We start from the raw sequence: 22,664 nt of genomic DNA, 5'->3' as shown, positions 1-22,664 counted from the left end.
AATTTCTGGCATCTATTCTTCTTTACCTGTAATTCATATCTATTCTAATGGCATACTAACTTGCCATATCTATTCCTATTTGTAATTCCACATCTGGTTTCCTAATTAGCTCAAATCACATTCATTCTCTTCTATCTGGGAAATCATCTATTTCACTCTATACTAAATTTGCCATATCTATTCCTACCCATAATCCACATCTATTCTACTCTGTTGTAATTTCTTATATCTATTCCTAATTGTAAATTTCATATCATCTATTTCTAATTTGTAATTCTCATATATCTATTCCTTAATTTGTAATAACAAATTTGCCATCTATTCCTTTGGTTTGTAAATTTGCACCATTTCCCTTTCAATTTAAATTCTACATATCTATTTCTACTCAAATTTTACATTCATTTCCTTGGGCCTGTAAATTTACATCTATTTCGTATCATACTAAATTCACATCTATTCTTGTAATGAGAATTTGCTATCATCTATTCCCTACTCTGTAAATTCCACATCTATTTTACCTGTAAATTACATCTATTCCTTCAATATACTAACCACATTCTATTCTCAATTATAACTTACATCTATTCCTACTCTAAAATTCCACATCTATTTCAATTGTAAATTTTACATTCATCTATTCTCAATTATAAATAAATCTCCACATTCATTCTCTTCTACCTGTAAATCTCCATATCTATTTACCTGTATATATCTATTCCTACCTGTAAATTCCGCATTCATTCCCTAATTGTAAATCAAGTAAATTCATTTCAATTTAAATTTACACTATTCTACCTGTAACTTTATCTATTCCACCTCCAAAATCTTTGATTCATTCCTCAATTAAAATTCCAAGCAACTATTTCTACTGTAAATTCCACATTCATTTACCTGTAAATTTCAAGACCATTCTCTAATTGTGTAACAACCCACATCCATTCCAGTCTGTAACTCACATCCATTCCTATCTGTACAACCCACATCCATTCCCAATCTGTAACCCACATCCATTCCCAATCTATAACCCACATCCATTCCCAATCTGTAACAAACCACGTCTGTACTTTATTTGGCCAAAACTGCCCTTTCCACTGCGGTAGTCCCCACCCCTGCTCCGTTGGAAGTAGCCAATCAGAATCAGCTTAGACTGTGCAGTCCAACTGCAGCCAATGGGGACCGGACACAGTATCAGGGACTGACTGTGTTAGGGATAAAAACCCCTTCCCTGCTTTGTTCAGTGTGCTCTTGCAGTGGCCAGAAGGGCAAGTGGCACCATTCTGCAGAAGTAAATTTGCCTTGCTGAGAAATCCTTTATTTGAGTGCTCATTTTCTTTGTGACTCCAAGCTCTTATTTCCAACAATACCAAGCACACATCTGAAGGGACTAGATATTTCTATGTCAATCATCCTGGAAGGAGGATAATCCTGGGGCCTGTGCTAGGAGTGATGTGAATGTAGGACAACTTGTTCTCTTTCTAAGTATTAGAGCCAGACAGACCTGGCCTCCAAAGGGCAGAGGAGGCTGGAGAATCTTGAGGCTGGGCAATGGCCTGTCCGTGTATAATGGAAACCGCCAGAGCTGCAGAGAGCTCCAGCTGGAAAAGAGACAGCAGGGATGATCCTGGACCAGAGGGCTCTGAGGATAGTGTGAGCCACAGCTATGGAGAGTGACGCCCTGATGTATTTACTGTCCTTCATCCCTGATCCTTGGGGAAGGTCTTGCTCAAAATCGTATCCTCATATCATGGTGTCAGCTGTGCTATGAATTGGGAAAACCCCATCCCACATTTCAGGAATGGGCCAGAAAAGAGCCATGCCCTAAAATGGTTGTGACAGAGAGGACACGTGGACCCAGCAACTTCAGGAGGATAGAAACGGGGTCTGAGACCAAGGGGACGACAGCAAGGTAGTCAAGACCAGTAGTCGGTCAGAGGGGAACCGAGGACTGACTTCAGAACCCCAAGAGGTAATGTCTGGGACATGCTTATAAATAGGTGGGAGGAGGGGAATTTCAAGGAGGCTGATTTCCAGAAGTTATCCAGATCTGGATTCAAGTCATAGTAATTTGAACGTAAAGAGAAAGCCTCACTGTACTCTGCTGGAGTATTGGCCATACAGATACTCCTCATGAGTTAAGTTTTCATTGAAAATAGCATGACTTGAATAAAAGTGAGCCTTAATACGTTCCTAAAATGCCTCAAAGAAAGGAAACAAAGACCCAAAGCACCAGAAACAGAGATAACTTTAAAACTTCAGGCTCAGAGAGGGCCAGTGAGTCCTCGCCACCAAACCCATGAGGCTGCTTCAATGCACAGAAAGTACTTGAGTGCCATCTAGTGGCCAGAGTGAGTAGCTGTTTAGAAGGATAAAAGGAAAGGGTTCAAAAGACATTCCATGTCTGTGGCATTGATTGTGCTGACATTGTGGGCCAGGCTGTGATTTAGGCATAGCGGATACAACAGCGAACAAAACAAGCAAAGTCCTGTCTCCAGGGACCTAACATTCTATCGGCAGGAAGGGGTGACAGAAGATAAACGAGTCTGTAACATCAGGCAGTAATAAGTGTCGTGCAGAGAAATGAAGCACCCACCTACTACTTAGCAGGCGGTTCGATAGCACACACCTCTCAATATCTGGAGAGACCATTCCAAGACAATGGAAAGACTAGTGCAAAGGCCCTGGAGTGAGAGTATTCTTGGCGTATTCAAGGAACAGGCAAGAGATTACGAGGACCCAGAGCAGAGTGAGAGAGGGAGATAGTGTAGGAGATAATGCCGGAGAGATATCAGGGGCTAGATCATGCAGCCCCCGGGAGCCACTGGGAGGACTTTGGGGGATTTGGGAAGTTTTTGTTGTTGTTGTTTGGTTTTTTGTTTTGTTTTGTTTGAGACTGAGTTTCGTTCTTGTCGCCCAGACTGGAGTGCAATGGCATGATCTTGGCTCACTGCAATCTCTGCCTCCTGGGTTCAAGCGATTCTCCTGTCTCAGCCTCCTTAAGGATTATGGCGTGCGCCACCACACCAGGATAATTTTTTTTTTCTTTTGTATTATCAGAGATGGGATTTCACCATGTTGGCCAGGCTGGTCTTGAACTCCTGACCTCAGGTGATCTGCCCACTTCAGCCTCCCAAAGTTCTGGGATTTACAGGCATGAGCCACTGTGCCTGGCCGGATTTGGGAAGTTTTTTAATATTATTTCATAGGGACAGGGTCTTGACATGTTTCCCAGACTGGTCTTGAACTGCTGGCCTCAAGTGATCCTCCCGCCTCAGCCTCCCAAAGTGCTGGGATTACAGGCATGAGTCACCGCGCCTTTGGTTGGACTTTGGTTTTACTCAGAGTGAGATGGGGAGTATGGGAAAGTTTTGAGCTGAGAAGTGACCTGACCTAATTTATGCTTTAAGTGGATAATTCTGGCTGCTAGACGGAGCGTAGACGGTAAAGGGGCAGCGTCAGCATGGGTGGGGAACACGTGGGAGGCTAGCACAATGATCCCGGTAAGAGACGATTGAGGGCTGGACCCGCGGCCCCGGTGGGCGTAGTGGGATGGGTCAGGTTTCTGATCTGTTTAACAGGTTGAGTGGATCTCCAGTGGCCAGTGATTTAATCAATTATGCCTATGAGGTGAAACCTCCAAGAAAACCCCACAGTTTTGTTTGTTTGGGGTTTGGAGAGCTTCCAGGTTAGTGAAGCAGGAAGGGACAGGGAGAATGGGGTGCCCAGGAGGGCAAGGAAGCGCTGTGCCCCCTCCCCCACCCACATCTTGACTTTGGCATCTCTTCCATTTGGCTATTCCTGAGCTGTATCTTTCATCATGAACCGATAGTAATAAAGTGCTTTTCTCAGTCCTGTGAGTCACTTCAGTAAATTATTGAACCTGCCGAAGGCTGTGGAAACCCTTACATTTGTCACCAAGTCAGTCAGAGGTGCCAGCGGTCTAGGCACCCCATTTGCAACTGGCATCTGATATGAGGCCAGCCCTTCACTGAGCCCCTAAACCTGTGGGGTTTGATGCCGACTCCAGGCAGTTAGTGTCAGAATTGCACTGTAGGACACAAGTCGGTGTCAGAACTGGCTGGTGTTGAGGAGGAAAAAGAACCCACACAGCCCTCCCCCAGGCCATTCCTCCCACTATAGGGAGTCTTAGGGTCCTTCACGGAGTGCTCAGAGCCTCCTGATCATCCCACTTTTAGCACAGCGCTTTTCCACTTCTGGTCAGTCTGATGTTAGAATGCCCTACAATGTGCTTATTAGCCATTTTTAAAAACTTAACATTTATAAAATTTATTTAGGCCAGGCACGGAGGCTCACACCTGTAATCCCAACACTTTGGGAGGCCAAGGTGGGCAGATCACCTTGGATCAGGAGTTCGACACCAGCCTGGCTAACATGGTGAAACCCCATCTCTACTAAAATTAGAAAAAACATTAGCTGGGTGTGATGGTGCGCACCTGCAATCTCAGCTGCCCAGGAGGCTGAGGCAGGAGAATCGCTGGAACCCGGGAGGTGGACGGAGGTTGCGGTAAGCCGAGATCTTGCCACTGCGCTCCAGCCTGGGCGATAGAGAAAGACTCTAATAAGACCTTTTGCTGAATTGAAGCCTCTTGGTAAACCTATGATGTCTCATTTAATAGATGGGCAAACTGAGGCTCAAAGAAATAAATCAGGCACATAAGGAGTCCTTGTCCAAGCAAGCCGTGGGTTGAAGCCTGGGCTCTGCCAGTCCAAGTGAAACCAAAGCATCTCCAGAAATTCCTGGTGGTGTGTTACATCAGCAAATGAGTTGGGTAATGTCATTCCTCAACCTGGAGTCAGCGGCATCTTGCAGATTCCACCAAAGAGGAAGTCCGCACCTAGCTCCCCGAGGCCTGCTTGCGAGAATGAGGAAGGAGCGGTTCTGCTTTCAGGTGGAAGTGTTCACCAGCTAAGTGCTGGGCTGCCCACAAGGCAAACAGCCCCCTGGGCCTGGGACACATGCCTCAGTGCCCCTGGTAGCATGGCAGGACATGCAGTGCAACTCAACAAGCTCCCAAAACCATGAGAGGCTGGGAAAAACGCTCCCTGGCCCAGTTCTAATGTTTCCCAATAAGGAGCTGCCCGGGCAGACACAGGAGTCCCCGCCCACCCTGAGAGGCTGGTCCTGGATTGTAGACACAACTGCTTGGAGAGTCTCTGCATCCTGGCTCTGCAGACAGTCTCTAGGTGACGGGCGGGCGGAGTGCCCGTGTGTAGTATGGGCGTATACCTGCTGCAGCATCAGCTAGTCTGGGCCTGTGCCCCTGGTCCGCCTATCGATGTCATGTGGCCCATCTGAATATGTGACTCTGAGTCTGGTCTACCCAGGCTTGGTTTGAGCCTACCCCCTGGCCACGCCCCTTGTGAGTTTCCTCCGGGGAGGGGGGGTGTGTGACGTTTCCTTCCCACTCTTGTTGACTGCGGGCTGTTCTTGCTGGTCGGTGCCCCAGGGCCAGGAGAGGTCTGACGAGACCTGGGAACCAGTAGCCCTGGGCTCCGCTCTTGGGTTCTGAAAGCCCATTCCTTGCTCTTCCGCTCCTCCTACCCCACCTCTTCTCAGCCTTGCAGCTCCACGGTTGATCTCAGGAGTCCAGGACCCAGGAGAGGGAAGAATCTGAGGAACACAGAACAGTGAGCGTTGCCCACACCCCATCCCCCGTCACCACATCTCCCCTCCCCCTCCCCCTCCCTGCCTGGTCCTGGGCCCCATCCCAGCACCTCCCTGTCAGCTGACTTCTTCCAGGGTCTCGCAGGCCCCTCTGGGCCCCTCCCTCCCCTGGCTTTTCCTACCACTCCGCCTCCATCGGCATCTATCTGCAGGTGCCCTGGGATTTATAAAACTGGGCTCTGAATGCTGAATAGGAGACGGTAAGAGCAAGGCAAAGGACAGCACTGTTCTCTGCCTGCCTGATACCCTCACCACCCGTGAACCATCCCCCAGACACGCCCTGAATTCTGGGACAGAGATGGCTGGCGGAGCCTGGGGCCGCCTGGCCTGTTACTTGGAGCTCCTGAAGAAGGAGGAGCTGAAGGAGTTCCAGCTTCTGTTCGCCAGTAAAGTGCACTCCAGCGGCTCTTCAGGTGAGACACCCGCTCGGCCAGAGAAGACGAGTGGCATGGAGGTGGCCTCATACCTGGTGGCTCAGTATGGGGAGCAGCGGGCCTGGGACCTAGCCCTCCGTACCTGGGAGCAGATGGGGCTGTGGTCACTGTGCACCCAAGCCTGGGAAGGGGCAGGTGAGTAGCCAAAGGACCCCTCTGCCCGCTGAACATCCCCTGGCCCCCACTCCTGCCCTGCCCTGCCCTGCCCTGCCCTCTTGGAACCCCCCCCCCACCACTGAGCCCTCCCTGCCAGGCCTTCCTCTGGGCAGTGACGTGGAACTGCCCTGTCAAAGGCGGATCCAGGCCCCAGACTACACTTGAGCCAGGAGGCTTGCTGGGGGGCCCTTGCTCACCTCAGAGCCCCACACCGTCTCCTATTCAAGTGCATTCCCAGTACTTGCCTGGCATTGTAGTTATGAGCACAGACTTGGGAGTCAGTCTCTATCCCCAGTCCTGGCACTATCACCCTGGGCCAATCACTTCGCTGCTCTCTGCCTGTGTCTCTGCAAAATGGGAGAGTGAGAGCCTGCCTCCCTGGGCTGTGTGAGGGTTAAAAGAGATCATCCAGGTTAAACATTTAGCACAGAGTCTGACATACAGTAAGTGCTCAATAAATAAGATCTCCCCTGTTGTTGCTGCTGCTGCTGTTATTATTACTATTAGCCGCCCTGGGTGGCAGATGCCGTTGGCCCAATGAAGCACAGCTGAGGTTCGTGAGGAGCAGTGATTTACGCAGGGAGGTAGTCAGGACCAAGACAGATACGCAAATTTCCTGATCCCAGACCAGGACTTTTTGCCTGGCAGTATCTGTAAGAGCATCATTCTTCAGACAAGCCTCTAGAGGAGGTTGTAGAGGGCTGCAGCGGGTTCGCTGGTGTATCCTGACCTCTCTTGGTTGAGACAGGAGACCTGCTCAGTTCCCTGGCACCTGCCCCTGCCCCTGCCCCTGTAATGTGTCTCCAACCTCTTTATCTCTTTCCTGTAGGCTACTCTCCCTCATTCCCCTACAGCCCAAGTGAACCCCACCTGGGGTCTCCCAGCCAACCCACCTCCACCGCAGTGCTGAGGCCCTGGAACCGTGAATTGCCAGGGGAGTGCACCCAGGGCTCAGAGAGAAGGGTTTTGAGACAGCTGCCTGACACATCTGGACGCCGCTGGAGAGGTGATGCTTGCTGAGTCCGGCCGACAGCCCTGGGTGGAGCTGCAAATCTGCTGATGGGCTGCGCCCAGATGATCATGTCTGTGCATGGGGACCTGACATGGGGGACCTCAGAAGAAGGACAGGGGAGCCAGGGTGGGCTGTGAGAGGCAGGCCTGGAAGTGACCTTTCAGGGACCCCTCAGGGGAGAGATTGCACCCCTCCCCATTTGACAGATGGGGAAGCTGAGACCTGTATGAGTCAGGCCATGAGTCTTACCCAGCTGGGTGTCATGGGTGACATGGTCCTTGCCCGAGGAGAACCCGGCTCATAATATTGGTGGGCTGTGAAGATCCTGAGGGTCAGGGTGGTCCAGAAGTTCCGAGGAGGACTCTCTTTTCCAGACAGACCCCAAGAAGAGGCTAGGCTTAGTCCTCGGCCCAAGCCAGCTCCCTCACATGACTTCTCTCTTCACTACTAAGAGAATAAAATTGTCCCTCTACTTTAACATGGTTTTTAAAATAATATTATTAAGACCCATCTCTCAGGACTGTTGTGAGAGTTTAAAATATATGCACCTAAAAGAAAATAAATGTTCAGTAAATGGTCATTTTTCTTTTAATTCCCCCCAGAAATCTCTTCCTCACTCCTCTACCAAGCTTTCCCAAGCTCCCCAGACTTTGAGTCTCCAAGCCAGGAGTCGCCCAATGCCCCCACATCCACAGCAGTGCTGGCGAGCTGGGGATCCCCACCTCAGCCCAGCCTAGCACCCAGGGAGCAGGAGGCTCCTGGGACCCAGTGGCCTCTGGATGAAACGTCAGGAAATTACTACACAGGTGAGACCCTATTGAGCTCCTGGCGGGGTGGTGAGGTGGGAGAGGCAAATGCATGGACAGAGAGTCCCCTGGGGACCAGGTTGGCAGGCTGAGCAGAGGTTCTGGAAAACATCTGAAATTTCCCTCAGGAAATCCCACCCTTGGAGCCTCTCCACTGGTCCAAGGCACTGGTTCCAGGAGGCCCCTGGGCATCAAAATACAGATGTGTTACCCAGCACATCAGGGGGACAACAGAGCAAGGATGGGGGAGGCTGGATGGGGTTACACATCACCTGGTTTACTGGACAGGGCACTGGCCTGGGGTCAGGAGAGATGGGTTCAATTTCCACTGAGCTCCTCATCCCACAAGTGGCCTACAGCTAGTCCCATGCCCATCAGTGCTCACTGGACACTCTGGGTTAGACCATGTCCAGGGCTTTACGTGTACATTGGCCTTAAATTTTACAACCACTCCATGAGATAAATATTGCTATTATCATACCATGGAGATGAGAAAACCAAGGATCAGAAAGATAGTCCCACAGTTAGTACTAGCAAAGATGGAATTCAGCCTTCACTCTCATCCAGCAGTCCACACATTTAACTCTTACATAGGGGGTGCCCTCATGTGGGCAATGAGGACAGTCATACTAAAGCCACAGGTACAGAGGCTCCTGATGCCACAGGCTCCTTAACCACTAACTACACTGCCTCTCAATGCCAGAGGATGCCTCCTTTGAAATCTGGGAGATGTTAAGTTAAAAGGATTTCTTCTGCACCCAGCTAGGAGTAAACTTGTAGACTTCGTGGTCCTATATGGCCTAGGCTCAAAGTATTATCAGTTTACTTAATTATTCACACCATTTGCCATTCAAAAAAAAAAAGAAGAAGCCATGTAACAAACCTGCACATATACCGCCTGAGTCTAAAATAAAAAATAAATAAACCCCTATTTTTAAAATCTTGATAGGGTATATAAGGAAAGATCAACATTCAAGTTAAACTAAGGAAAACAGAATCTGCAACAAGGTCAAGAAAGGAAGATTCTAATACTTGACTCTTAGTTGCTTCTTTCTGTATCTGGGAACCACAAAGATAACTTTTTCTCAAAATGATTTTGTGAATTAGAAAACCCAAATAAACAGTAAAGAAAATTAAAACTGAAAAACAGAAAAGAAGGAAGAAAGGAAGAATATAAAGACATCAGAGCCATCTATAGAAGCATAAAAATGCAATAACTTTAAAAGTGAAAAAACAAGTATGAAAACCACAAAGACTAACTCAGTGCTATAAATAAAGGTTCCATGGGTTGTGGACATTCTAGCAACACTGGCAAAAGGGGAAATATAATGGGTTACACAATACCTGTTAATAGAAAAGACCAATGCAAGGGAAATACATTTTACCCTGATTCAAAATTCTAAGGGAATTCTTCAAATAGGGAACTTTAAAAAAAAAAAAAAAAAAAAAAAACCTTTTAGTTTCAGAAACACATGTGCAGGTTTGTTACATAGGTAAATTATGTGTCACAAGTGTTTGCTGGACAAATTATCTTGTCGCCCTGGTGATAAGCATGGTACCTTTTAGGTAGTTTTTGTTTTTGTTTTTTTGTTTTGTTTGTTTGTTTTGAGACGGAGTCTCGCTCTGTTGCCCAGGCTGGAGTGCAGTGGCACGATCTCCACTCACTGCAAGCTCCGCCTCCCGGGTTTACGCCATTCTCCTGCCTCAGCCTCCCGAGTAGCTGGGACTACAGGCGCCTACCACCATGCCTGGCTAATTTTTCGTCTTTTTAGTAGAGATGGGGTTTCACCGTGTTAGCCAGGATGGTCTCAATCTCCTGACCTCAGGATCTGCCTGCCTCAGCTTCCCAAAGTGCTGGGATTACAGGAGTGAGCCACCGCGCCAGGCTCGGCCTGGCTCCTCCCACTCTTCACCATCAAAAGGTCACAGTATCTATTGTTCCTTTTCTTGTGTCCATGTGTACTCAATGTTTAGCCCTAACTTATGAATGAGAACATGCAGTATTTGGTTTTCTGTTCCTGTGTTAGTTTGCTTATAATGCTCTCCAGCTCCATCCAAGTTGCTGCAAAGGCATGATCTCATTCTTTTTTATGGCTGTGTAGTATTCCATTTGCAAATGTACCACATTTTCTTTAACCAGTCTATAGTTGATTCCATACTGGTGCTATTGTGACTAGTGCTGCAGTGAACATACATGTGCATGCATCTTTATGGTAGAATGATTTACATTCCTTTGGGTATATACCCAATAGTGGGATTGCTAGATTGAATGGTAGTTCAGAGTTCTTTGGGAAATCGCCAAATTGCTTTCCACAGTGGCTGAACTAATTTACATTCTTACCAGCAGTGTACAAGTGTTCCTGTTTCTCTGCAATCTCACCAACATCTGTTATTTTTTGACTTCTTAGTTATAGCCATTCTGATTGGTGTGCAGTAGTATCTCATTGTGGATTTGATTTGCATTTTTCTAATAATAAGTGATATTGAGCATTTTTTCATATGCTGTTGGTCATGTGTATGTCTTCTTTTGAAGTATCTATCAGCGTCCTTTGTCCACTTTTTTTTTTTTAGACAGTCTCGCACTGTCATCCAAGCTGGAGTGCGGTGGTGCGATCTCTGCTCACTGCAACCTCCCTGCTCCCAGGCTCAAGGGATTCTCCTGCCTCAGCTTCCCAAGTAGCTGGGATTACAGGTGTGCACCATCACACCCGGCTAATTTTTGTATTTTTTAGTGGAGATGGCCTGTTGGCCAGGCTGGTCTCGAATTCCTGACCTCAAGTGATCTGCCTGCCTCAGTCCCCAAAGTGCTGGGATTACAGGCATGAGCCACCACGCCCAGCCGTTTGTCCACTTTTTAATGGAATTGTTTTTGACTTGTTTATGTGTTTAAGTTCCTTATAGATTCTGGATATTCCAACTTTGTCAGATGGGTAGTTTGCAAATATTTTCTCCCATTCTGTGGGTTGTCTATTTACTTTGTGGGTAGTTTCTTTTGCTGTGTGGAAGTTCTTTAGTTTAATTAGGTCCCATTTGTCAATTTTTGTTTTCATTGCAATTGCTTTTGGCATCTTCCTCATGAAATTTTTGCCAGGACCTAGGTTCAGAATGGTATTTCCTAGGTTTTCTTCAGGGTGTTTAAAGTTCTAGGTTTTATATTTAAGCCTGTCATCCATCTTCCACTGATCTTTGTATATTGTATAAGGAAGGGGTTCAGTTTCAATCTTCTGCATATGGCTAGCCAGTTATCTCAGCATCACTTATTGAATAGGGAATCCTTTCCCCATTGCTTGTTTTTGTCAACATTATCAAAGATCAGATGGTTGTAGGTATGCAGCTTTATTTTTGGGCATTTTATTCTGTTCCATTGGTCTGTGTGTCTGCTTTTATAGCAGTAGCATGCTGTTTTGATTACTGTAGCCTTGTAGTATAGTTTAAAAATAGGTAATGTGATGCCTCCAGATTTGTTATTTTTTACTTAGAATTGCTTTGGCTATTTGGGCTCTCTTTTGGTTCCATATTAATTTTAGAATTCTTTTTCTAATTATGTGAAGAATGTCATTGGTTGTTTGATAGGAATAGCATTGAATCTGTAAATTGCTTGGAGTAGTATGGCCATTTTGACAATATTGATTATTACTATTCATGAGCATGGAATGTTTTCCCTTTGTGTGTGTGTCATCTCTGATTTCTTTCAGCAGTGTTTTGTAGTTCTTGCTATAGAGATCTTTCACAATCCTGGTTAGATGTATTCCTAAGTACTTTTTTGTGGCTATTGTGAATGGGATTGCATTCTTGATTTGACAATCAGCTTGGATGTTGTTGGTTTATGGAAATGCACCAACATTGCACAATGTTACATAATACTTATTACCCAATAGAAGAAATTGGTTTTGCATCCTAAAACTTTGCTGAAGTTGTTTATCAGATCTAGCAGATATGGGGCAGAGACTAGGAGGTTTTCTAGGTGTAAAATCATAACATCTGCAAACAGAGATACTTTGTCTTCCTCTCTTCCTATTTGGATGTCTTTTACTTCTTTCTCTTACCTGATTGCTCTGGGTAGGACGTCTAGTACTATGTTGAATAGATGGTGAGAAGGAGCATCCTTGTCTTGTTCTGGTTCTCAAGGAGAATACTTCCAGCTTTTACCCATTCTGTATGATGTTGGCTGTGGTTTTGTCATAAATGGACCTTATTATTTTGAGGTATGCTCCTTCAATGTCTAATTTATTGAGAGTTTTAACATTAAAGGATGTTGAATTTTATCAAATGCCTTTTCTGCATCTATTGAGATGATCATGTGGAGGCTTTTTTACTTCTGTTTATGTGATGGATCATATTTATTGATTTGCATATGTTGAATCAAACATGCATCCCAGAGATAAAACCTATCTGGTTGTGGTGAATTCGCTTTTTGATGTGCTGCTGGATTCAGTTTGCTAGTATTTTGCTGAAGATTTTTGCACCTATGTTCAAAAGGAGTCCCCTTCTCCTCAATTTTTTGGAATAATTTCAGTAGAAATTGTACCAGCTCTTCTTTATATGTCTGGTAGAATTCAGCTGTGAATCTATCTGGTCCTGGCCTTTTCTGGTTGTTAGAATTTTTGTTACTGATTCCATTTTAGAACTCATTATCGCTCTGTTCAGAGTTTTAATTTCTTCCTAGTTCAGTCTTAGGAATTTATTTCTTGTAGGTTTTTCTAATTTCTGTGTATAGAGGTGTTCATAATAGTCTCTGAGGGTTTCTGTATTTCTGTGGGGTCGGTGGTAATGTCCTCTTTGTCATTTCTTGTTGTGTTTATTTGGATCTTCTATCTTTTTTTTTCTTTATTAGTCTAGCTAGTGGTCTATCGGTCTTATTTATTCTTCCAAAGAATGAACTTTTGGTTTTGTTGATCTTTTGTATGGTTTTTTCCATCTCAGTTTCATTCAGTTCAGCTCTGATTTTGGTTATTTCTTGTCTTCTGCTAGCTTTGGGATTGATTTGCTCTTGTTTTTCTAATTCTTCTATTTGTGATGTTAGGTTGCTAATTGGAGATTTTTCTAACTTTTTGATATGGGCATTTACTGCTATAAACTTTCCTGTTAACATCGTTTTATCTGTGTCCCAAAGATTTGGTATATTGTATCTTTGTTCTCACTGGTTTCAAAGAATTTTTTTATTTCTGCCTTAATTTCATTGTTTACCCAAACACCACTCAGGAGCAGGTTGTTTAATTTCTATGAATTGTATGGTTTTGAGCTATCTTCTTTGTATTGATTTTTTTTAATTGTGCAGTGGTCCAAGAGTGTGGCTGATATGATTTGTGTTTTTTTTTTTAATTTACTGAGAACTTTTTATGGCAGATTGTGTGGTTGATTTTACAGTATATGCCATGCGCAAATGAGAAGAATATATATTCTGTTGTTTGAGGTGGAGAGTTCTGTAGATGTCTGTTAGGCCCATTTGGTCAAGTGTCGAATTTAGGTCCCAAATATCTTTGTTAGTATTCTGCCTTGATGATCTGTTCAATACTGTCAGTGAGTGTTGAAGTCTCCCATTAGTACTATATGGTTATCTAAGTCTCTTCATCAGTCTCTTAGAACTTGTCTTATGAATCTGGGTGCTCCTGTATTAGGTGCATATATATTCATAATAGTTAAGTTGGCTGGGCGTGGTGGCTCAAACGCCTGTAATCCCAGCACTTTGGGAGGCGGAGACAGGTGGATCACGAGGTCAGGAGATCGAGACCATCCTGGCTAACACGGTGAAACCCCGACTCTACTAAAAATATAAAAAATTAGCCGGGCCTAGTGGTGGGCCTGTAGTCCCAGCTACGCGGGAGGCTGAGGCAGGAGAATGGCATGAACCCAGGAGGCGGAGCTTGCAGCGAGCCGAGATCGCACCACTGCACTCCAGCCTGGGCGACAGAGCGAGACTCCGTCTCAAGAAAAAAAAAAAAAAGTTAAGTCTTCTTGGTGAATTGAACCCTTTATTATTATGTAATGCCTTTCTTTGTCTTTGTTGAATGTTGTTGATTTGAAGTTTGGTCTGAGATTAGAATGGCAGTCCATGCTTTTGTTTGTTTTCCATTTGCTTGGTGGATTTTTCCCCATCCCTTTACTTTGAGCCTATGAATGTCATTGCATCCGCAGGCTCCATGCTGATGCGGATGTCTGGGAGACGGTGAGAACACGCCTGAGTGTTATCTGCACTGGGGGCAAGGGACCCCCATCTGTCATCCACTAAGGGCATCTCCTGGACTGGAGAACTATCCCCCAGTATTTCTGGCCTGCCTGGCTTACAGGCAGAAAGAGCCCTCAGACAGATGACCACAGCTGTTGCCGAGGGACACGGTTGGCAGGTACCGCAACAGTGGGTGCTCAGGGGATGCTGTCAGCATCTGCTACACACTCTGGTATCTCCTCCACAAATCCATGACCTCCTACAACCCCCAGCTTACGGATGAGAAAACTGAGGCTCACAGGGGCTAATGGCGGGCATCACGTGCTTAGTGAGGACAGAGAGTTGTGTCTGTTTTGTTCACTCTTTATCCCCAGCCCCTGTAGCAGCACCTGGCACATAGTAAGCCCTTGATAAATATTCAGTGAAGGAAAGTCATTCAGGGAGGGTGACTTGGTTGAGTCAAGACTTGAACTGGGATCTTCTACCGCAAAGCACATGCTCCTTCCGCCGCATGGCGAGAACATACCAGTGTCTGCAGCCAGCGCAGTGTGTGGCTTGGAATAGGTGCCTAAAACAGTTGTTTAATTAATTCACTCATTCTTCTATTCTCTACCTTTATGTTCCTTCTTTCCCTCCCTTACTTAGGAATCAGAGAAAGAGAGAGAGAGGAATCAGAGAAAGGCAGGCCTCCATGGGAGGCAGCAGTAGGAATGCCCCCACTGGTGCACACCAGCCTACAGCCCCACCACCACCCATGGGAGCCTTCTGCGAGAGAGAGCCTCTGTTCCACATGGTCCTGGAAAAATGAGGATTTGAACCAAAATTTCACACAGCTGCTACTTCTACAAAGACCTCACCCCAGAAACCATAAGCCGCTGGTCAAGGGAAGCTGGCCTCATGATGCGGAGGAAAATGTGGAGGAGGATCGAGGACGTTTAATTGAGATCAGAGACTTATTTGGCCCAGGCCTGGATACCCAAGAACCTCGCATAGTCATACTGCAGGGGGCTGCTGGAATTGGGAAGTCAACACTGGCCAGGCAGGTGAGGGAAGCCTGGGGGAGAGGCCAGCTGTATGGGGACCGCTTCCAGCATGTCTTCTACCTCAGCTGCAGAGAGCTGGCCCAGTGCGAGGCGGTGAGTCTCGCTGAACTCATCGGGAAAGACTGGACAGCCGCTCAGGCTCCCATTAGACAGATCCTGTCCAGGCCAGAGCGGCTGCTCTTCATCCTCGACGGTGTGGATGAGCCAAGATGGGTCTTGCAGGAGTCGAGTTCCGAGCTCTGTCTGCACTGGAGCCAGCCACAGCCGGCGGATGCACTGCTGGGCAGTTTGCTGGGGAAAACCATACTTCCCGAGGCATCCTTCCTGATCACGGCTCGGACCACAGCTCTGCAGAACCTCATTCCTTCTTTGGAGCAGGCACGCTGGGTAGAGGTCCTGGGGTTCTCTGAGTCCAGCAGGAGGGAATATTTCTACAAATATTTCACAGATGAAAGGCAAGCAATTAGAGCCCTTGGGTTGATCAAATCAAACAAAGAGCTCTGGGCCCTATGTCTCGTGCCCTGGGTGTCCTGGCTGGCCTGCACCTGCCTGATGGAGCAGATGAAGCGGAAGGAAGAACTCACACTGACCTCCAAGACCACCACGACCCTCTGTCTGCATTACCTTTCCCAGGCTCTCCAAGCTCAGCCGTTGGGGCCCCAGCTCGGGGACGTCTGCTCTCTGGCTGCTGAGAGCATCTGGCAAAAAAAGACCCTTTTCAGCCGAGATGACCTCAGGAAGCATGAGTTAGATGGGGCCATCATCTCTACCCTCTTAAAGATGGGTATTCTTCAAGAGCACCCCATCCCTCTGAGCTACAGCTTCATTCACCTCTGTTTCCAGGAGTTCTTTGCAGCAATGTCCTATGCCTTGGATAAGAAGGGGAGAGGTAAACATGCTAATTGCATCATAGATTTGGAAAAGTTGCTAGAAGCATATGGAACACATGGCCTGTTTGGGGCACCAACCACACGTTTCCTATTGGGCCTGTTAAGTGATGAGGGGAAGAGAGCGATGGAGAACATCTTTAACTGCCGGCTGTCTCAGGGGAGGAACCTGATGCAGTGGGTCCCGTCCCTGCGGCCCCTGCTACAGCCACACTCTCTGGACTTCCTCCACTGTTTGTACGAGACTCAGAACAAAACGTTCCTGACACAAATGATGGCCGATTTCCAAGAAATGGGCATGTGTGTGGAAACAGACATGGAGCTCCTGGTGTGCACTTTCTGCATTCAATTCTGCCGCCACGTGAAGAAGCTTCAGCTGATTGAGGGCAGGCAGCACAGACCAGCATGGAGCCCCACCGGGATAGTCCTGTGAGTACCCAAAATACCCATGTCTCCAGCTCCTCTGTCGGTCCATAAGCCCGAGTGACCTGAGCACCAGAGGCATGCTCCCTGAGCCTGGCCAGGGGCGGGGGTGGCTAAAGGATCAGGGTCGCCAGTGACTTCTAACTACCCAATCTGACCACCATGCTCTGTCCACCTAAGCCCCTCTGCAGTGCCCAGCTGTGGGGCAAGCCTTGCTTGCTTCTGGAGAGGCCACTGCACCCCGCCATGTCTACACCTCTCCTTCTACCCTTAGAATGACCGCCCACCTTCTCTCCTGGACGTGCTCCCCCCTTCCTGCTGACCTTAGCTACCCCCACACTCCCCAAGGATCAGGCAGCCCCCCTACCCCTGCTCCTCTCTCTGGGCATTCATTCTCTCAGAGAAATTGCTCCTCCAGCTGCTTCAGGAACCCTCTCCATGACAACGACATTGGCCCTGAGATCTTCCCCAGCAGCTCGCAGAAAGAGTTTCCTATTTTTCCCTGCAAAACTGACTTCATAATTATTTGTGACCGTGGTACCACCATTGCCCCAGGCACTCAACCTGAAACCCACCCTCTGGTTGTGTAAGAGCAGCTTCCTCTAACCATTCTCCAGCCCGGCAACCCTGAGAACTTCCCCATCCCGGTTCCCCGACTTCTGTCGCAGTATTGATCACATGGTATTGGTATGTGTCTATGTCCTGCTTTAGATGATTCATTCCATAAGTATTTATTCAGCACTGATTCTATGCCAGGCCCTACAGATCACAGATTAAAAAGCGCAATACCTGCCTTAAGGAGCTCAAACAATAGGGGAGAAGACAAACATTCATTTAATGACAACAGAGTGTGGTGCCTACAACAGTAGAGGTATGGACAAGGTACTGTGGTGGCCCAAGGAAGGGAGTGATCACATGAGTGGACAATAAAGATTCTCAGAGGAAGAAATGTTTGATGTGGGTCTTCATATTCAAATTTTTAAAACTTTCTCACAATGAAATTCATGTTCATTATGGGGAAAAAAAAAAAAAAAAAGATGTGTAAAGTGCCTCCACCTGTAATTCCAGCACTTTGGGAGGCCGAAGCAGGTGGGTCACTTGAGGCCAGGGGTTCAAGACCAGCCTGGCTAACATGGCAAAACCCCATCTCTACTAAAAAATACAAAAATTATCTGGGCATGGTGGCACACGCCTGTAATCCCAGCTATTAGGGAGGCTGAGGCATGAGGATCACTTGAATCTGGGAGACAGAGTTTCCAATCAGCCGAGATCGCAATACTGAACTCCAGCCTGGGCAACAGAGCCAGACTCTGCCTCAAAAAAAAAAAAAAAAGGATATGTACATAAGCAAAAAGATGAAAAGTAGTATCAACCAGAATTCTATCACTCTGAAATGAAATGACCATCATTAAAAATTGGCCGGGTGTGGTGGCTCACACCTGTAATCCCAGCACTTTGGGAGGCCGAGGCAGGTGGATCACCTGAGATCAGGAGTTTGACACCAGCCTGGCCAACATGGTGAAACCCCGTTTCTACTAAAAATACATAAATTAGCCGAGCATGGTGTCAGGCACCTGTAATCCCAGCTGCTCGGAAGGCTGAGGCAGGAGAATCGCTTGACTATTCAGGGGCAGACGTTGCAGTGAGCTGAGATTGTGCCACTTCACTCCAGCCTGGGCAAAAGAGCAAAACTCAGTCTCAAAAAAAAAAAAAAAAAATAGTGGTCAATTGTAAGAACCCCAGTCTTTTTTCTATGTACATTTCTATGGCAAAATCAAACCATATTGTACATTTTATTTTATAGTCAGTTTTATTTTCTTCATATATCAAGGCTATCTTCTTGTGTGTGGGTGTGGGGTTTTGTTTTTTTTTTTTGGTTTGTTGTTGTCTGAGACAGAGTCTCGCTCTGTCACCAAGGCTGGAGTGCAGTGATGCAATCACAGCTCACTGTAGCCTGGACCACCCAGGCTTAAAGGATCCTCTTACCTCAGCCTCCCTAGAAGCTGAGACTATAGGAGCATGCCAACATGCAACGAGAATTTTTGTAAAATTTTTGCATAGAGATGGGGTTTCGCTACGTTAACCAAGCTGGTCTCAAACTCCGGGGCTCAAGCAGTCTGCTCACCTGGACATCCCTAAGTGCTGGAATCACAAGCGTGAGCCCCCATGCCTAGCCCTTCATATACATATGTGTGTGTGTGTGTATAGAGAGAAAGAGATACAGAGAGAGAGACAGATAGACAGTCTCGCTCTGTCACTAGGCTGGAGTGCAGTGGCACGATCTGGGCTCACTGCAACCTCTGCCTCCCAGATTCAAGCAATTCTCATGCCTCAGCCTCCAGAGTAGCTGGGATTACAGGCACGCGCCACCACACGCAGCTAATTTTTTTGTCTTTTTAGTAGAAACAGGGTTTCACCATGTTGGCCAGCCTGGTCTCGAACTCCTGACCTCAAATGATCCTCCTGCCTAGGCCTTCCAAAGTGCTAGGGTCACAGGCGTGAGCCACCATGCCCAGCCCTTCATATATTTTTAAGTAGTCTGATACAACACCATTTTGAACGACCACATGCTATTCCACAGGGAAAGTGCCATGGCTGATTTGACCATTCTCCTGTTCTTGGCCATTGTAAGCTGTTTCTAGTTGTTCATAGTTATAAATGTGAGGTAGGTTTTAAAGGACCTGGATACAGGTACTGCAAGTAGCAGTGGACAGATGGGAAACCTTCGAAGAGTTCCAAACAGCTACAGACAGAGGCCAGATGGTGGCTGGCCAGGGGATGGGGACTGGGATGGGCAAAGGGAACTGAGAACACCAGGCCAGAGAGGAGAGTTTGGGATGGGCGGGAGCAAGTGGAGCTTAAGAGAATGCCATGGGAAAGTCAGAGGCTTCAGCCGCAAGTGGGAGGAGAAATTTTCAAGGAACTGAATCGGCTAGTCTAGGCAGACAGAAGAATAAGCCGTCTACTATAAACAAGAAAGTTCAGGAAGAAGGGGTGGAGGTTGGCCAAGGGCTGTGGGAAGGAAGAGGAGAACCAACCAGAGATATTAAAGAAATGAAGATGGCAGGATGGGAGGTTCCAGGTATTCGGCGTGTGATTAAGCATTGTGCATTTTCAAATATAAATTTTTATTTTTTTTCCAGTCACCTTGATTAAGGATGGCAAATGCTGACGGAAATAAAAAATATAAAATGTATTTTTCAAGTTTCACAAAACTAAATGTAAAAGAAATTCAAATAAACTTTCATTTATGGCTTTTTTTCGTGTGTGTGTGTGTGTGTGTGTCTGTGTGGGTGTGTGTCTGAGATGAGATCTCGCTGTGTCTCCCAGGAATAGTGCGGTGGCATGACCATACCTCACTGCAACCTTGGCCTCCCAGGTTCAATCCATTCTCCTGCCTCAGCCTCCTGAGTAGCTGGGACTACAGGTGTACACCACCACGTCGGCTAATTTTTTTAATTTTCTGTAGAAACAGGATCTTACTATGTTGCCCAAACTCCTGGGCTCAATCGATCTTCCTGCCTCTACGTCCTAAAGTACTGGGATTACAGGCAAGGGCCACTGCACTCAGCTGGCTTTTTCTGGATGTTTGTAGTACTTGTGCTTCCACAGTTATTACAACTTAAAACTGCTCTAGGACTTTCGGGATACTCTGTAGTAGCTTTTAATTCTCACATACCCCTCTGCAGCAGGTGCTGTTGCTGTCCTCTTTTTGCAGCTGAGGAGATGGAGTGAGGCACAGAGGAGCAGAGCCCATGTGCAGGCAGCTCCTTGCCTCTGCTTCTTTCCCCCACGTGGCTCTGCAGACTTACGGAGAAAGATGAATTAAGGTTGGGGACTTGTTGGGACAAATTAGATCAAAGAATTACTGGGATGTCGAGGTGGGGATATCCGGCCAGAAAATAGAAAACTCAGTCTGAAACTTGGAATAGAGCTTTGAGTAGTCGAAGCCTTGGAGGTAGATGAGGTCATCAAAGTAGTGTGTGAAAACAGATCGATTAAATGAAATCCCATGAGTCGGAGTCCACTCTAACACTCTCAGACAAAGCCCATCATCCCCTCCCCTCAGGCTGCAAATATTCCCTCCTAGGGCACTCCCCACGGCCGTCTCTCTCCTGCAGACCCTCTCCATGATCTTGTTATCCTGGGAAGGGGATCGGGTCCCCTGTGAGCCAACCTGGACAGTAGTGCATATGATCATACACAGTCTTCCATGACAACACCTTCCTCAGGCCATCTCTCCCAGGCTCTGCTCCTGCCTCCCATCTTCTTTCCTGGGCACTGGGACTCCAGAATGTCTGTGCCAAAGGAACACAGGTGTGTCTGCATCAAAGGGAGGAAGGCTGTCAAATTTTGTAACGAAAAATTGTTTTGTTATCTGCAGTGCCCAGCACAGAAGCCAGGCGCTATGCTGAGCAGTGCAGATTAAAAAAAAAAAAAAAGACAAATGTCTGTCCCTGCCCTCAAGGAACTCCCAGACTGAGGTGGAAACAGACATACAAGATGAACACTTCAGTGTGCTATGGTAAAGGCTGTAGAATGAGGAGCCACATGGAGGAGAGGGACCTAGCCCTGGGTGACAGGGACGGACAGGCAGGGAGGCTGGTCAGTCCTGGAGATGGCACTACCTGCTGTGGCCTGGTGCTCAGGAGGACAAAGCCCAATTGTGTTGTGCAGAGCTGGGCACCTCAAACCCCTGCCAGACACATCACATCTCTCGTGTCCTCTCTCCCCCTCAGGTTCAGGTGGGTCCCAGTCACGGATGGCTACTGGGAGATTCTCTTCTCCATCTTGAAGGTCACCAGAAACCTGAAGGAGCTGGACCTAAGTGGAAACTCGCTGAGCCACTCTGCAGTGAAGAGTCTTTGTAAGACCCTGAGACGCCCTCGCTGCCTCCTGGAGACCCTGCGGTGAGTCTGACCTGGGTTCTGCTCTGAAGCAGGGATGGGGAACAGATCCAAGGCGGAAGCTGAGTCTGGGCTGAGGGATTTGTCTTTGTATTTATCAAATATTCATTGAGGCCCTCTCTGGCCAGGGTGACTTTAGTAAACACAGGTAGGATTTTTGGCTCATAAAAAAAAAAAAAAAATTCCTTCATAAAGTGAGGTTTGAGGGAGGTCTGAAGAATACAGAGGATTTAACTAAGCGAAGCAGGAAGGAAAAATTCCAGGAAAAGAGAATAAGCACGTACAAAGGCTCTGTGCAGAAGGCAGGATGAGGCGGTCAAGGAATTGAAAGCAGGCCAGTGTGGCTGGAGGGCAGATAGCGAAGGAGTGAGATAAGGCTACAGATACCAGCAGGAACCAGACTATGCAAAGTTTGGGCGCCATGTTGGATTTGGGGTCTTTTCCTGATGGTGTGGAATTTTAAGCAGAAGGTTGACAAGATCAGTACATTTTCAAAATAGAAACTGACTGCAACATGAAAGATGGATTGGAAGAGTGCAAAAGTAGAGGTTGGGAAACCAATTAGTAAGAAAATTGCAGTAGTCCCTGCAAAGATGGTGATAGCTTAGACTAAGGAAAATTATAGTACTTTTTGTAACAGACAGTCATAGCTTGGACTATGGTATTGGCAATGGATATGGAACAAAGTGGCTAGATGTAAGAGAGCTGCAAAAGTAAAATCAACTAGGCTCAGTGATGGATTGAATTTAGGGAAAAAAGGAAGAGGAAGATATCAAGGATGATTTTAGGTTTCTGACCAAAGCAGCTCATGGGATAGTGGCATCTTCATTAAGATGGGGAATACGAAAAGAAAAGTGATTTGGGGGGTGGAGCATCATGAGTGTGATCTTGTGCTTGCTGATTTCAAGATCCTTTCAAGGTATCCAACTGGACATGCCAAATAGGTATCAAATAAAGCTCTATCCAAAGATAAGATTGCCCCATAAAACAAATCTCAACAAATTTGCAAGGACTGAAATCATACAAAGTATATCCTCTGACCATGATAAAATGAAATTAGAAATCAACAATAGAAGGAAAGTTGAGGAGTTCATAAATACACTGAAATTAAAACCACACTCCTAAATAACCAAGGGCCAAAGAAGAA

General features: G+C 46.7%; 1 protein-coding gene across 19 annotated transcripts in view; it reads left to right on the top strand.

Annotated features, from left to right (window-relative positions):
* NLRP1 (NLR family pyrin domain containing 1) overlaps positions 1 to 22,664 on the top strand; it is a 108,317-nt gene that overhangs the window by 31,916 nt on the left and 53,737 nt on the right. For 15 of the 19 annotated variants that reach the window (XR_004179320.1, XR_004179318.1, XR_004179319.1 and 12 more), the window contains exons 1-5: positions 5,406 to 6,252; positions 7,103 to 7,279; positions 7,888 to 8,091; positions 14,903 to 16,616; positions 21,350 to 21,520. Coding sequence is in view for 10 of the 19 variants with exons in the window: in XM_031657310.1 (XP_031513170.1) it covers positions 5,982 to 6,252; positions 7,103 to 7,279; positions 7,888 to 8,091; positions 14,903 to 16,616; positions 21,350 to 21,520 (2,537 nt within the window). In the remaining 9 variants the exon portion in view is untranslated. Of the gene's footprint in view, positions 1 to 5,403; positions 6,253 to 7,102; positions 7,280 to 7,887; positions 8,092 to 14,902; positions 16,617 to 21,349; positions 21,521 to 22,664 lie in introns of those variants that run through there. The other 4 variants (XM_031657307.1, XM_031657306.1, XM_031657305.1 and 1 more) reach the window with 4 other exon arrangements.

Source organism: Papio anubis, chromosome 17 (genome assembly GCF_008728515.1).
Source record: "Papio anubis isolate 15944 chromosome 17, Panubis1.0, whole genome shotgun sequence".
NCBI classification, from domain to species: domain Eukaryota; kingdom Metazoa; phylum Chordata; class Mammalia; order Primates; family Cercopithecidae; genus Papio; species Papio anubis.
The sequence above is the reverse complement of the archived record's forward strand: the minus strand, read 5'-3'. Positions and strand labels throughout refer to the sequence as shown.